The following is a 15,356-nucleotide window of genomic DNA, read 5'->3' as shown; positions in this document are numbered from 1 at the left end:
AGATTGTTCTAGGTATCAGTTACCCTTTCAACATATAAATGTTTTTATATAGTCTCAACGAGCAACAAACGTGAACAAAAAAGAGAAGGACCCCCAAACGCACCAACTAAACAAGGAAAAAACAAAGAATGGGGGAAAACCAATTGGATTCCAACACAAAGGTAAACATTTATTAAAATATACAATAGACTCATAGACTCGACGCATTCCTGCATTTCGGCGCTAAAGGCACCTGTTTCAGGAGTCAAACAATTCAAGTCAATGGACAATTAGGGAGAAAAGTTCAATAGTCCAAAAGAATGACTGCCAATATAACACCATCAAAAATTTTCAGTCTATGAGTTTATTGTATATTTTAATAAATGTTTGCCCTTGCATTGGAATCTGATTAATCTTCTCCCATTCTTTTGTTTTTTCCTTTATATAGTCTTTACATCTTCTTCACTGTAACTTCACATCATGGCCCTTTGTCATTGATGTTTTATGGAACATTTCACCTTTCTACGCTTTAATTGTAGCTTGTCAAGATTTGAAAGTTTATTATATTCTCCATCTCTTCTTTCCTCCAGTAAGTACCCTTTCAGCTTCTTAACTCAGGGCTTCACGAACTCTGGGTGCCAGGTCACCTACAAATTTAATTGCTTCCCCAATCAGCAACAGCCATACAGCCAAAAGAAGAGCTGTCTTCATAACTGAGAGCTGGAGAGAGAGAAGGGATCTGCTGAGGAAAAGTGGAGGAACTGAAGGAGAAAGATTGCTAGGAACAAGTGGGGGAGAGAGAGGAGGGAAGCTACTGGGGATGAGTGGAGGGCACTGCAAGAGAAGGGAAGGCAGCTGGGGAGAGGGGAGAAGTTGAATGTTCTCAGTCACTGGGCCTTTCTTGTCCCCTTTATCCCTTGTCTGGAGGCTACTAGATGTAAAGAAAATGTGTCTACCCTGTGTTATGTTTTTCTCTATACAGTTTGTGTTGAAGGTCCTGTAGCATTTTAATAACCCTTTTATGAACATGCTTCCATTTTCTCAATGTCTTTACTAAGATATGGTCTCTAGAATTAAACACAGTAGGCAAATTGGGGTCTTACAAGTGACTAATACCTCTACTTATGTACCTAAAGCAAGTGGGAAAACAGCTGCTTTGAGGTAATCCAAGATGCTCCTAGTTTTCTTTCCTGTTCAACAATTGCCTCTTCTTCCCCTAATTGACATATGAACAATAGATTGTTGCACCCCAAATACATGACTTTCTACTTTTTCAAACTGAAGTTTGTTTTACAAACACTTGAACATTCTTCTAATCTTATCTGCAAAGTTACACATTTTCCTAATAAAGGGGCCCTTCTACTTTAGTACGTATGTACACCCTAGAGGAAAGGAGGGATGGGTGGGGGGGTACGATACAGATCTTTAAATATTTAAAAGCTATTAATATGCAAACTAATCTTTTTCAGAGATGGGGAAACTATAGAAGTAGAAGTCATGAGTTGAGGTTGCAGGGTAAGAAACTTAGGAGCAATGTCTGGAAAACTGTTTCATAAAAAGGGTGGTGGATGCCTGGAACGCCCTCCCACAGGAGGTTGTGAAGAAAACATTGTTGATGGAATTCAAGAATGCATGGTATAAACACAGAAGAACACTATACAGAAAAAAAGATGGAATTCAATTAAAGCAAAACTTAAATGAGTTAGCTTTGACGGCAGCTTCAGAGGTTAGGAAACATGACCAATGCCCGGCAGACTTCTATGGTCTGGGTTCTGTAAACGGCAAAAACAGATCAGGATCAAGGCTGGAGTGGGCTTCAATGGCAACTCCAATAGTTGGGAAGTAGGACCATTGCTGGGCAGACTTCTACGGTTTGTACTCAAAAACTGGCCAGGAGAGATAGAGATTAAGTATGCCAGTTTTAAATCATGAAGAAGTGGAACCTGTGCAGAGTTCTAGATTCAACTCTGGCCACCTTGTTGGGCAGATTGCATGGACCGTGCAGGTTTTTATCTGCCAACATTTACTATGTTACTATGTTAAGATCTACAGTTACCGTGGCTTAACACAAGACTTTACCACCTGGTAGCTGCAAATCTAACATGGGCAACTAATGGAGATGTTTCTGAAATTTTTGTATTCAGTTTGTGCATTAATGTTCCTATTAGTGTGTGGTACCTGCTGACAATTAATGCGGGAGCATTTAACACTCCTATTTAAGAGGCGGAAAGTGGATCCCCGTTAGTGCATTAAGCAGTTAGTGTGATGTGAATACAGTGCACTACCTGGATAACATTTCTACACTCATTCCCCACCCACGCCACGTCCCCTGAACAATTAAGTAATGTGTGGTTTACTGCAAGGTAACAGGCAAATTACCAGAAAACCCCTTGATGCGGTTGTACAGTAACTGTTTCAGCATGATAACCACAAGTTAAGGGCTTACTGCACTTTCATAAAAGGGCCCCAAAGTAAATAAAGTCCAGGGGAACAGAAGGGTCATTTTAGCAATGAACCAATTCATCTCTATCATCCAAACATAACCTCCTAGAGCTGATCCAATTTTAGTCATTACAGGCCAGATTCTATATAAGGTGTGGCAAGTACCACGTGTTAAATTGTGTGCGCAGCCAATTTACGTGTACTAATCAACTGAGTAACGAGCCAATTACTCATGAAAATTGGCCAATAACAACCAATTATGGTCACTAATTGGCAATAATTGCAATTTAGGTGGACTTCTTTTTAGGCGTTTTCTAGAAAGAGGTGCATATAAATTCCAATGTGTGTAGCTGAAAAAGGGGTGTGGCCATGGAAGGAGTGTAGCGTGTCAGGGTGTCAATCAAATTTATGTGTGTTGTTATAGGAATCAGGGCAGCATGCATACCATTGAGGCGCGGGCATCTACAGCAGATTTTCAGTGACATAAATGGCCACTCCTAAATGTACACGCGTTCCCCCAGCCTATGTGCTATTCTATAAACTATACTTTACTATAGACTCGGTTTATAGAATACCACTATGTGCATTATTAAGACATGCCTACATTTTGGATGCTACATACAGAATCTGGCCCTATTTGCTTCCTATAAAATTTATTTAATTAGAATATTTATTAGTCATCCACTGTTCTACAAGAAAACAGAAGTTGAAGTATAATTTAAAACAGACAATATGAAAATGTCACAATAAGCAAATGTGGTAATCAGAAAGCCTCCTTACTCACCTTTCTGATCCCCAAACTTTGGACAAACATTCCTAGTTCTTACTCAGGATAATCTATCCTAATAACTTTATGCTTTACAAATTTCCCTGAATTGCACCTAACATCGGAGCTATATTTTAGATTAGGTTTTACTAGCTAGAAGACAAGCTTTCTCTGTGATTTCTTCTCTGCCACCATTAAAGTGACTCCATAGACTAGAAGGTATGGCCCCATCCATTAATGTTACTGTATACCTTTATATTAAGGGGGAAATGCTATAGATGACACTCAAAATTCAGTGTAAAATAAAATTAGCGCGAATGGTATTCTATAACTGGCATTCCAGGATCGATGCCCTTTATAGAATAGTGCGTAGCGCCATGATCCGCGCTCAACTTTTGAGTGTGAGGAGTTACACCAACTGAAACCTGGTATAAATCCCAGTGTGTATGGACCCCCCAAATTCTATAACACTGCATGCATTTTAAGGGAATGTTCCTGGCCCGCCCATGGCCATGCCCCCTTTGCAGATCCAAGAGGAAAAACTTAGGTGATATTCTATAAAATGATGTGTGTGTTTTTGCAAGGATCTGCTGTTTCTGCCTCGTTTTGGCACCTTAGAATGTTTTTTTGTGCTGAAAATTCAGCACGGAAGTAGCGCTTAACATTCGGTGCAACATATAGAATTTCCCCCCTAAGTCTGAACACCATCATATCAGAATAACATGAAATAGGACTCACAGGGAACAAAGGAGAAGGTTGCAGGGTTGGTGGGGGCAGGGTATCTCCTTTCCCAATTCCCACGGCCTCTACGTTAAAGGTCATCTGACCCCGCGCCCTTCCTCTGCCTCTTCCAGCCATTTCCAACTGCACAGGTGTTTCAGATCAGGAGCAGGTGGGGTCCTTCAATACTGGAATAAGAAGGGAACTTGAAAATAAATGATTAAAAGTCATAGAAGTCTATTAATGGGCCATTGTGGGAATCATTCTGCACTAATATGGATCTGTTTCAGAAGTTAAATTTGAAATGGTTACGGATGTGATTAATGATTCAACTGGTCATCTAGGGGGGAATTCTACAAATGCAGCTAAAAGTTAGGTGCCAAAAAACTGGGCACCAAGCTAGTATTCTATAACCAGCAGAGTTGAACATCAAATCTGTTATATAGGATACCAGCCCAAATCCACAGTAACGCACCAAACTTTAGGTGTGACCACTTAATTCATGTCTATGGCTGGTGTAAAGTGCGTGCAGGAATAGTCAGAATGCCTGACACACCCATGCCCTTCCCACACTAATGTCCTCTTTTGCAGCTGCACGTAATAGAACTTCAGCACTCAGGGCCTGGTATTCAGCCAGTGGCGGGCAGCGTATTTGCTGTCCGCTGCAGGCGTTAAATCTGGACATTTAATGCCAGGTCGTATCCGGCAACTGGCATTGAATACCTGGGTTTATTTTGGCTGATAAAAAGTTAATCAGCTATGCCAATATTCAGCGCTAACCAGTTAACTTTTTAGCATTCAAAGATAGGCCTGATATTTAAGCGGCCTATTTTGACCACTCAACATAGCCGGTCTAGCGCTCAATAGCCACGCCAAACTGGCTAGACGCTGACCGAGATATTTAGCAGGAAATAACTGGTTAGTCTGCGGTTAGGTGCTTAAATGCTATTTAACCACCCATGAGGTGTAAGTCAGTTACACACACAACTACTAATTAGAGCCAATTAGTGCTTGTTAACATCAATTATTGGTATTTGTCTCTAATTAAGTGCCAATTTAGCACCTAATTATGTTATGCACATAACTGATCCCATTTTGCATGCCTATAGAATTTGGGGGCTGCTGCATAGAGGAGAGTGGGCACTGTCCTGGTACAGTAGGACATGTGAGAACAAAGCTACTTCAACCTGAACTGATTTCTTGCATCTTCAGCAACTGTACATTGAAGATCAGCTCATTTATATTGTGAACTGCTTAGACTTTTTTTTTTTTTTTACTCAATTTGTGGGATATAAAAATAAATTGAATCTTGAACCTATACTACTAACAAAAACACTAGGGGCCAATTCTATAAAGGGGTGCTAAGATATAGGTGTCCTGATGCAGCACGGGAAGTCCCTATCCTATAATGGCAGCTGGGTACCCAGATTCCAATATAGAATATAGAATAAACCCGCCTCAGTGCGTCTAAACGTAGATATACCCATTTATGACAGGTCTATGGCGGGGTAAATGGGCACCTAAGTGTGACAAGCACTGCACGCAACTTACAGTATTCTATAACTTGTGTGCGTGTGAGACACACCCATGCCCGCCCATGCTCCACCTATGTGCATGCCTCCTTCCCATTACGCACTATGCCACTTACATATGCCTTTATAGAATAATGTGTAAGGTCCTTGTGCATGTAAGTGGCACTATTTCTTCAATTACATATGCAAGGCTTTTTAAAGTTGTGAAAGCATGTGTTTATAACAATATATGAAATTTTAAAGCAAAACAGGAGCATCCTAGTTTTAACAACATACACAATTTCCTTTCCTGAAACTACTAATTTCAAAGCAGTTTCTCCTTAGGTGGCTCGGTAGCAGCACTGTCCATTGCAACATGAAAGTTCCCCACAGAGCTGCTAAGTTACCCATTTCCAGGATGATTTTAGGCCAGGCCTGGATTTCTGACAGCCCTATCATGGTGCATTGGGGGACTGGTAGCATTTATTCAGACTTGCCATTTTACCCAGATTCAGGAGGGAGATTTTGAGCAGTCTTTGATTTCTACTATCCCCATCAGGACTCATTGTGGGGCCTGCAATACTGATTTCAATGGATAAAATCAAGGACTGCAAACTCCACAGTGCTTTGAGATATAAGCTCAAACCCATGTCTCCTGGGTAACTTAGCAAGTCAACTGGGGCTATGATTGCTGTGGAGATACTTTTTTTTAGCCCTTGTGAGAGAAGACAGTCACAGTCATTGCTTACATGTGATACCAAGCAGCTGGACTCAGGACCCAAGACTGGGCTTCTAAAGGTGCCCTGCTGCATAACCTCCCAGCTCAGGACCAATAACTAGGTTTGTTGGGGGTTGAAGCAAATATAATACAGGGAAAAAATGCCTGAGTTCCAGATCCCAGCCACAGTTCTGACTGAGCAGGAGGTAGAGAGAATTAGGAGGAAACAACCACTTCATAAAAAAACATGCTGCCTATCCTTAACAGCATGTGGGAATGTGGACGAGAGTGGCCCTGGACCCGATAAATGGAGCCACATACCAGGTTAAAGGTGAACATAAATTAATTTATTAATGTGCTGGGGTTGGGGAAAATCCTGGTTCACTTCAGGTATGAAGAAAATAAACACAAACAGCCAGTTCATAGACTCACAAATTCTCCTCCTGTGGGCTTGTTTTGGCAGGGCCATAGTGTACACCACTGTCTCTCAACAAAAACAATATATCCAACTTGCCTCAGGCCTGGGACCCAGAGAAAAAGTTCTGTCTCCTGCCAGATAGCAATCACCGGCTGGCTGCCAGTCAGGTTTTCACACACAGTTCTGCAAGGCTCAAGATGAACCTGAATGTAGCGTCAGTAAGCATGTGGGAGTCACATGTAGGTGGTGGAGGCATAGGCAGTAGGGCTTCGATTCTTCCCTCTGGGTCTCGTTGACCTACAGTAGCTGTACCTTGAGCTTTTATACTTCCTGGGCCACGCCCTCCTGGTTCCCCCTTTCCTGTGCCACCTCCCCTCTGGGCAGAAGTCTGAGGGTTAAGGTGGTTCAGCAACTGTGAGGGAGTATCAGCAGCTATAGCTGCAGCTTCCTATAGACTCCCTCATACAGCACTACAGAAGCAGTGTCCTGCAACCTGGGCATGGTGAGGTTTTATAGTAGAATTGCCACCTACAATACCACTTCCATGGGTGGGTGATGGTGGTGGTGGTGGGAACAGGGCTGAGGAATGCAGAAGAGGTAAGAACCAGGCCTGAGGGAGGTGCTTACTGTATCCACGTGGTGTAGCCTATTCTTCATCTTTGCATTGCTGGGTTTGGACTCTCCCTCCTCCTCTCCCCCCTCAGCCCTTCTGCAAAACATGGCAGCGGCATCAGCTCTACCTAGTCATGCACATACTCAGCCCTTCAACTGCAGTACAGGTTATACGTCACATGCTCATGGAGAATGATGCGGCATGTGGGCTCCTTGTCCAACTACACTGCATGTATGGCCTGGCATATGTTATTCTCAGAAGATAGCAGTGTGTGATACGGAGCCCCAGGTTTCACACCACCAACATCTCCTCCCTCAATCCTTGAGCTTCCTCACTTCTCCAGCCTGGCCTCAAGAAAATGCATGCGGCCTTCTCAGACTTACGGAAAACCCATGGGATCAGGGGAAGAGTGACTGGGTGATTTCTAATTCTTTTGGTGCACAGTGGCTCTTCCCACCTTATCTGTTTGCTTTCTATTCTGTGCTCTTATTATATGTCCATAGGCATAAGAGCTGCTGCTGTTCTCCTTGAATTAGGGTAATAAACAAATCCTGGTTTTATACCTAACGCATGCAGGGGCCTTCCAGACCCCTTCTGGTGATCCCATGGCCAGTCATGCTTTCAGGAAATCAATTTGAGTTTTTTATTCAGTTGTTCTCCCTCCCCACTCCAGACACAGATCGTGCATCTGGGGCTGTGCTGTTGTTTATTTTCCTATAGTTACGGTTTTGTAATTGACAAAAAAAGAAAACGTTAAAAATGTTAAAAAGGAAGTCTACTTGGTACATATGAGGTTGAGATATTAATGTGTACAAACAACGAGAAGGACTTTGAGATGATTGTGTCACTGATAAGGTAGTGGTGGCCACAATTAGAGGGGTCCTAAGGAATACAGAGAAAAGATATAACCAGCAGATAAAAGGAAGTGATAATGACTATGTATCAGTAGTGGAAACAGAAACATTAACCGAGTTTGAGAAAGTGTTTATATTTCCCGATGTATCCAGAGCAACTCAACTCAGGCGTAGAGTTTTTTTTAGCTCTGAAGTCCTGGGTTCTTACTCTGGCTGCTTCTTTTTTTTCTTAAACTTTCCATGTAATTGTATTCCTACTTTTCAAGGTAAAGAATTTAGGAGCAATTTCTTAAAGGATATGAGAAATAGACTTTTTCTTTGGGATATGTAGAGTACTTAGTGAAGGACAAAGTCTTTGAATTAAGTTATCCTAATTCTTTTTTCTTTATTGAATTTCATTTCTGTATGGCAAAACCATCTCCCTTGAGGGTTTAGTCTTTGGTTATGATGTAATATTGCTGAAATTCCATTCTTGTACATTTGTCGTCTTATTTGGTATTGTACTTAGAAAATTATGCTAAAAAAAGAAGGTGGAGACAAGTGTTGACCAGCAGGTGACTCTTATTCTGTTATCTGATATGACTAATGGAATTCAGAAGCTGGAAGAAGATGTTATTAAGACAGATTCCTTATGTTGCAAGAGATAATTCTACTATATTAGTGAAATGTGAGAATCTGGAAACTTTTCTTAGACGCTGTAATTTACAACTTATAAATTTTCCTAAGAAGCCTGGTGTATCGCCACATGATATGTTTACAAGGTGTATGTTGGAATATCTACAAGTACCATCCCAGTCTTTGCCTCCTATTGCTAGAATATACTATTTTCCTCCATATAAGAAGACTGATGGTGGTGGTGATGAAGGACTAGCGGGCACACAATGAAACTACTAAGTAGTAAATTTAAAACAAACCGGAGAAAATATTTCGTCACTCAATGTGTAATTAAACTCTGGAATTCATTGCCAGAGAATGTGATAAATGCAGGTAGCTTAGCAGGGTTTAAAAAAGGTTTGGATAATTTCTGAAAGGAAAAGTCTATAAGCCATTATTTTTTTAACTTCTTTTTTATTGACACCATAAAGAAATAACACACAAACTAGGAGAACACATACCAAACAGAACATCACTGCCAGTATGCAAGCTAAAGCAAAACCACAGGTGTCATTACATTTTTTACATAAACTAGGTCAAACCGTCCCCAGTCCTTCCCAACCAACTCCCACTAAAACCCTTCAAGCATTCAAGATTCTACTGAATGCAAATGGAGTCAGAATATCCCAAAAGGATGCCCAGGTCTTAGAGAAAAAGTCTCCTTTGGCCGAGGTTAGATCTGGAATTCCCGTTCCAGGGAACAAAGCAGAATCATGGCCTAATGCTAAAGTGCCACTGTTGGACTCTCCACACTCAACCAGTATTGCACAATTATTTTTTTCACCATCAGCAGAGAGTGCTTCAAGAAGGCTCTCAATCCAGCAGGAGTCGCTCCTCAGATACAAAACACAACAAAGAGCTGTGTCCAGTGAGTCTTCCAGCACTGAGACACATGTCCATTAATTTGAGATCAAAAGATTTGGATAGAAGGACACGCCCAAAACATATGGCCCAAATGCGCCCCTGCCCCAGAGCATTTGGGGCACTTGTCATTCTCCTGTAAAGTACCTCAGTAGGCCCGATGCGGGGATACATATAATCTTAATATGCATTTATACTGACGTTCCCACCAGACAGCATTCTGTTAAGTGGTACACATTCAAGAGGCAGGATTTCAGCTGCTGATCCTGTAACTCAACTGCCAACTCCACCGATCACTGCTGGGTCAAGAAGACATAATCATAGTCCCCTAAAGTATCTCGTAAATGACTATGATAATATTTTAGGGGAATAGACAGCTGAGCATCCATGCCATGTTAAAGAGGCAGCTGGTAATGTTCACACATAATGCTTTAATTGAAGATACGCAAACTGGTCTAAAAAGCTCAACTGATATTCCCCTCGTAAAGTATCAAAAGATTTCAAGGTCCACTCCTCTGTAAGTACATGGTGGAGATAGCAGATCCCTCGAGTAGACCGCCTCTAAAAATCCAGGGAGGTACCACCCATGGGGAAAGTCGCATTCCCCACCAAAGGTAACAAAGGGGAGACTTCACAGGAGGGCCCGTAAACTTTACAGAGGCAGCGATCCATAAGCCATTATTAAGATGGATTTTGGAAAATCCACTGCTTATTTCTAGGATAAGCAGCATAAAATCTGTTTTACTGTTCTGAGATCTTGCCAGAAACTTGTAACCTGGATTGGCCACTGTTGGAAACAAGATACTGGGCTTGATGGACCTTTAGTCTCTCTCAGTATGGCAACGCTTATGTTTTCATTTAAGGACAAGATGTCTCATCATCGATTTCCCAGGATAATTTGGACTTGACTGTTTTTCTGGAATAATTAAGAGAGGAACTTGTTACACCCTCCACACTGGTAGTGACACTGGCTTTGGATCCAGATAGGGACTGGCTCTTATGCCTGTACTTGTGTCATAAAAATTCTCCATTTTTTTCCTTAATGTGAGAATGTTGCCTGATGTGGCGAAAGCTATTCAGAGGCGCCGTAAGTAATATTTGCTTCAGCGCCACAGAGTGGTTGATTTGGGAGCTTTCTGCTTAAATTTCCATGTAAATGTTTGATTAAGTATGAAGGTAAGACTTACATATTTTTTGAACCATCTCAGTTAGCAATGTTATTCAGTAATAAAACTGTTGAGGTGGGACGCTTGGCTCAGCCAGTGTGTGATGATTTGGGGTAGTGAGCCCTTGGACCACAGTCGAAGGTCTGACTGTGGCAGACAGGTCATCTCTAAGGCCAAAGCAAAGGAGAGAAAGCAGGTCTCAACTGCTAAGAGGGACTGGGCCTCAGGCCTTGGCATGTCAGGAACAGGTGAGACTGGAACTCAGCAACAGGCAAGACTGGAACTCAGGAGCAGCAAGACTGGAACTCAGGAGATGCAAAGGCACAGGAAGAGAAAATGGTGGGTGGGCGACATAATTGAAGCCCCAGCAGTACGCTGCAAGGCTGGATTGTTGATCTTGATCCAAAAGGATTACAAGTTCTGGTTCATCAGGTTTGGGCAGACCCTACAGGTCGATATGTCATAGCTAAAATTACCTTAGACTGTAAAATGTTAATCTTGTGCAATATATCATCACACACTTGCTTAAACCTTCACTATCCCAGCTGCAGAGGACTTAAATACAAATCTATACATACATCTGCACACAACTGTGGAATGAATTACCGATCAACATAAAAACAACACACGACTTGACAACCTTCCGAAAATTACTGAAGACTTACTTATTCATAAAGACATACAAAAAAGATTCCCCATAACGATTTGACTCCCAAATTACTCCAAAAACAACTATTATGGAATTCTCCTAATATGTTTATTTCATTACATCCTCATTACTCAATATTATATCTTGTCCTGATATCATTATGTTATGTTTTATCTGTTTATCCACTTCCAATCCTACATGATATACCTATGCACCTTTATTTGTATTAATTCTGAAATTATTATTCCGTTAAGATGATTGCTATGATATTCTTTTGCACCTTATCTGCTTTATATTGTGAAATTCTTATTCTATTAATGTGAATGTCATTGTAACATTTTGTAAGCCACATTGAGCCTGCAAATAGGTGGGAAAATGTGGGATACAAGTGCAGCAAATAAATAAAATAAATAAATAAACATATGCTCCCAATGTTTTGGATAAACATTTTTTTTGTTCTCTTACAAATATTTTACTTACCCAGCAGAACCTTCCCATTCTCATGAGAGTGAACGTTAATATGGTCCATAACCCTGCAATAGATAAATCACATTCTCTGCCCCGTGAGAAACTTATAGAGGGTCTTTTACTAAGGCACGCTCACGTTTTTAGTGCACGCTAAACATCAGAGGTACCAATGCATTCCTATGGGCGTCTCTAATGTTTAGCGTGCACCCAATTTTAGCATGCGCTAAAAACTTGAGCGTGCCTTAGTAAAAGACCTCCATAGTGTCTTAATGGTTGCCTTGGCTTTATAATACTCTAGACCTATTGACATCTGGAGAACATTATACCCAGACGAGAGAGATTATACGCACCTGTTGATGGCGCATGCGTCGTAGTCTCACACTGATTACTAGTTAGTCTCAAAAGATTTTTTTCTAGTATTATCACAGTGGAAATAGGCCCCTATAATGTCTCAGATCATGCAATGTTTTGGATTTTGCTAGAGATTGGGGCGGGGTTACAGAGATCTTTTCAATGGAAATTCCCTCCTCAGTTGTATTGGGATCAAGGCTTTACTACTACTACTACTATTTAGCATTTCTATAGCGCTACGAGGCATACGCAGCGCTGCACAAACATAGAAGAAAGACAGTCCCTGCTCAAAGAGCTTACAATCTAATAGACAAAAAATAAATAAAGTAAGCAAATCAATTAATGTGAACGGGAAGGAAGAGAGGAGGGTAGGTGGAGGCGAGTGGTTACAAGTGGTTACGAGTCAAAAGCAATGTTAAAGAGGTGGGTTTTCAGTCTAGATTTAAAGGTGGCCAAGGATGGGGCAAGACGTAGGGGCTCAGGAAGTTTATTCCAGGCGTAGGGTGCAGCGAGACAGAAGGCGCGAAGTCTGGAGTTGGCAGAAGTGGAGAAGGGAACAGATAAGAAGGATTTATCCATGGAGCGGAGTGCACGGGAAGGGGTGTAGGGAAGGACGAGTGTGGAGAGATACTGGGGAGCAGCAGAGTGAGTACATTTATAGGTTACTACTACTATTTAGCATTTCTATAGCGCTACGAGGCATACGCAGCGCTGCACAAACATAGAAGAAAGACAGTCCCTGCTCAAAGAGCTTACAATCTAATAGACAAAAATAAATAAAGTAAGCAAATCAAATCAATTAATGTGAACGGGAAGGAAGAGAGGAGGGTAGGTGGAGGCGAGTGGTTACGAGTCAAAAGCAATGTTAAAGACGTGGGCTTTCAGTCTAGATTTAAAGGTGGCCAAGGATGGGGCAAGACGTAGGGGCTCAGGAAGTTTATTCCAGGCGTAGGGTGCAGCGAGACAGAAGGCGCGAAGTCTGGAGTTGGCAGTAGTGGAGAAGGGAACAGATAAGAAGGATTTATCCATGGAGCGGAGTGTACGGGAAGGGGTGTAGGGAAGGACGAGTGTGGAGAGATACTGGGGAGCAGCAGAGTGAGTACATTTATAGGTTACTACTACTATTTAGCATTTCTATAGCGCTACGAGGCATACGCAGCGCTGCACAAACATAGAAGAAAGACAGTCCCTGCTCAAAGAGCTTACAAGAGTTTTTGCTTAAAAAATGGGCAGAATATAAAATGCACAACATTGAACATGGGCTAATCCTATATTATTCTGGGAAGCAGCTAAAGCTGTCTTGAGAGGAGATATAGCTTTCACAAGCTTCAAAAGGAAAAGCAATGGATCAGGAGATTTTACGTCTCGAGAAACAAATTAGAATGGATTGCTTGCTATATAGGGTGCACCCCACACCCCAGTGTAGGGCTGTCCTTTTAACTTCTCAGACAGCTCTTAATGAAATGGTGGATGCTCGTGCTGTGAAACCTATCACTTATTATAAGTTTCAGCTGCATCTCCATGGTAATAAGAACGGTACACTTTTAGCAAACTGGCGCAAAATTCTAGACGGCCAACTGCAGTTGTACAATTAGATGATGGTAAGGGTAAGCTAGTAAGAACTGATAAAGAGGTGAATGATACTTTTTACAAATTATTATCAATGTCTCTATGCTAGGCCTCCTGATAATAAGTAGTGAAACTTATCTGGAGAGTGTGTCACTATCTTGCATTTCAGATTCTGATAGGACTAAGTTGAATGCACCAATTTCTACAGATGAGGTGGTGACTGCCATACAGCAGAGCGATTTTTTTAAAACTCCAGGTCCTGATGGGCTTAGGGCCGAGTTTTATAAGCTATTATAACCGGCTATCACTCTCACCTTGACATCTTTGTTTAATTTGTTTGTGACAAAAGAAGAGCTGTCTGCTTCACTTCGATTAGCTCAAATAATAGTCCTTTTAAAACCAGGGAAGGATCTAGTGCAACCCGCTTCTTACCGTCCAATCTCCTTATTGAATGTAGAAGTGAAATTGTTTGCCAAAATATTGGCTAACCGTTTAACTCAGATTCTATTGCCTTTAGTAGATGACTCTCAAGTAGGTTTTGTAAAAGGAAGAACAGCAACCAAAACATACAGTTGATTTTAACATCTTTGGAACAGGTTGCACAATGTGAGCATTCTTCACTGTTAGTCAGTTTTGACGTGGAGAAGGCTTTTGACTGTGTGTCCTGGGACATTTTGTTCAGTACACTTAGGAAATATGGATTTGAAGGCTTTTTCTTGCATACCATATACTCATCTCCTCAGGCCATGCTTTAGGTGAACAGGGTGCTTTCTCAACCATTCTCCATACATTTCTTGGAACACGTTATGCATGAGAATCAGTCTTTGTTTTCTTGGCAAGACTTCCAGTGTCGTTATCAGGAGATTTCTTTGCATTTGGGCAGCTGCAGCATTATGTTAAGTTTTTGAACTCAGTTGATTTACAATTTCGTATGGGGATCTACTTGAGGGAATTTTGGGGGAGATTCCCAGAGGATGAGTTTTCTGTACCTACACTGCGATGCCTTGTATTCTCATTGGTGTGTGGATTTGGGACTTCCCACGGAGGCACTGGATTTGACTAGACTAGTAAAATGAATCCCAGAAATTTTAGTCTGCGCAGAATTAAGAGAATGTCAGTTTCGGGTGCTTTATAGGGCTTACTTTACCCAAGAACAGGTCTATAAATCTGGTAGGATACATACCCTCACCTATGTAAAATGCACGCAGGGTGTCAATTCAGGGTGTCAAACATTTTCTGGTGAGCCCTAACAAGGTACTTAGAAAGACTTTTAGGCCAAGTTATCCCATTCTTGCTATCTGGGTTCCTCCTGGACAAATATGAGGCATTTAGAATTCAGGATGGAGGTTATCACCTCTTACTTCGAAAGGTGGTGGCCTTGGGTAAAACGGTCATACTTGGGATGTGGATAGGAGACAAGGGTCCCTCATTTTGGACTTGGTAGAATAGATTCCATGGGCTAATGTTTCTAGAACAGTGGAAAGCTAAATCCTTTATTAAACAAAGAAAGCTTTTGCTGTCCATTTGGTGCACATATTTACACTCTACCCCATAGTACATGAATTCACTCTCATTGAATTAAGTGGAGGTGGGGATGGAGCTTCCGTGCTACACTTC

The 15,356-nt window shown here is 41.5% G+C and overlaps 1 protein-coding gene across 2 annotated transcripts in view; it reads right to left on the bottom strand.

Moving 5' to 3' along the window:
- LOC115474593 (DNA-directed RNA polymerase III subunit RPC7-like) overlaps nucleotides 1-15,356 on the bottom strand; it is a 40,798-nt gene that overhangs the window by 12,209 nt on the left and 13,233 nt on the right. Inside the window, exon 3 of one of the 2 annotated variants that reach the window (XM_030210120.1) lies at nucleotides 3,926-4,112. In XM_030210120.1, coding sequence (XP_030065980.1) covers nucleotides 3,926-4,045 — 120 coding nt within the window. In that variant the 5' untranslated portion in view covers nucleotides 4,046-4,112. The remainder of the gene's footprint in view (nucleotides 1-3,925; nucleotides 4,113-15,356) is intronic. The other variant, XM_030210119.1, reaches the window with a different exon arrangement.

The sequence above is a fragment of the Microcaecilia unicolor genome, chromosome 7 (assembly GCF_901765095.1).
Source record: "Microcaecilia unicolor chromosome 7, aMicUni1.1, whole genome shotgun sequence".
NCBI lineage: Eukaryota > Metazoa > Chordata > Amphibia > Gymnophiona > Siphonopidae > Microcaecilia > Microcaecilia unicolor.
Note: the sequence above shows the minus strand (reverse complement) of the source record. Positions and strands in the feature narration are given on the sequence as shown.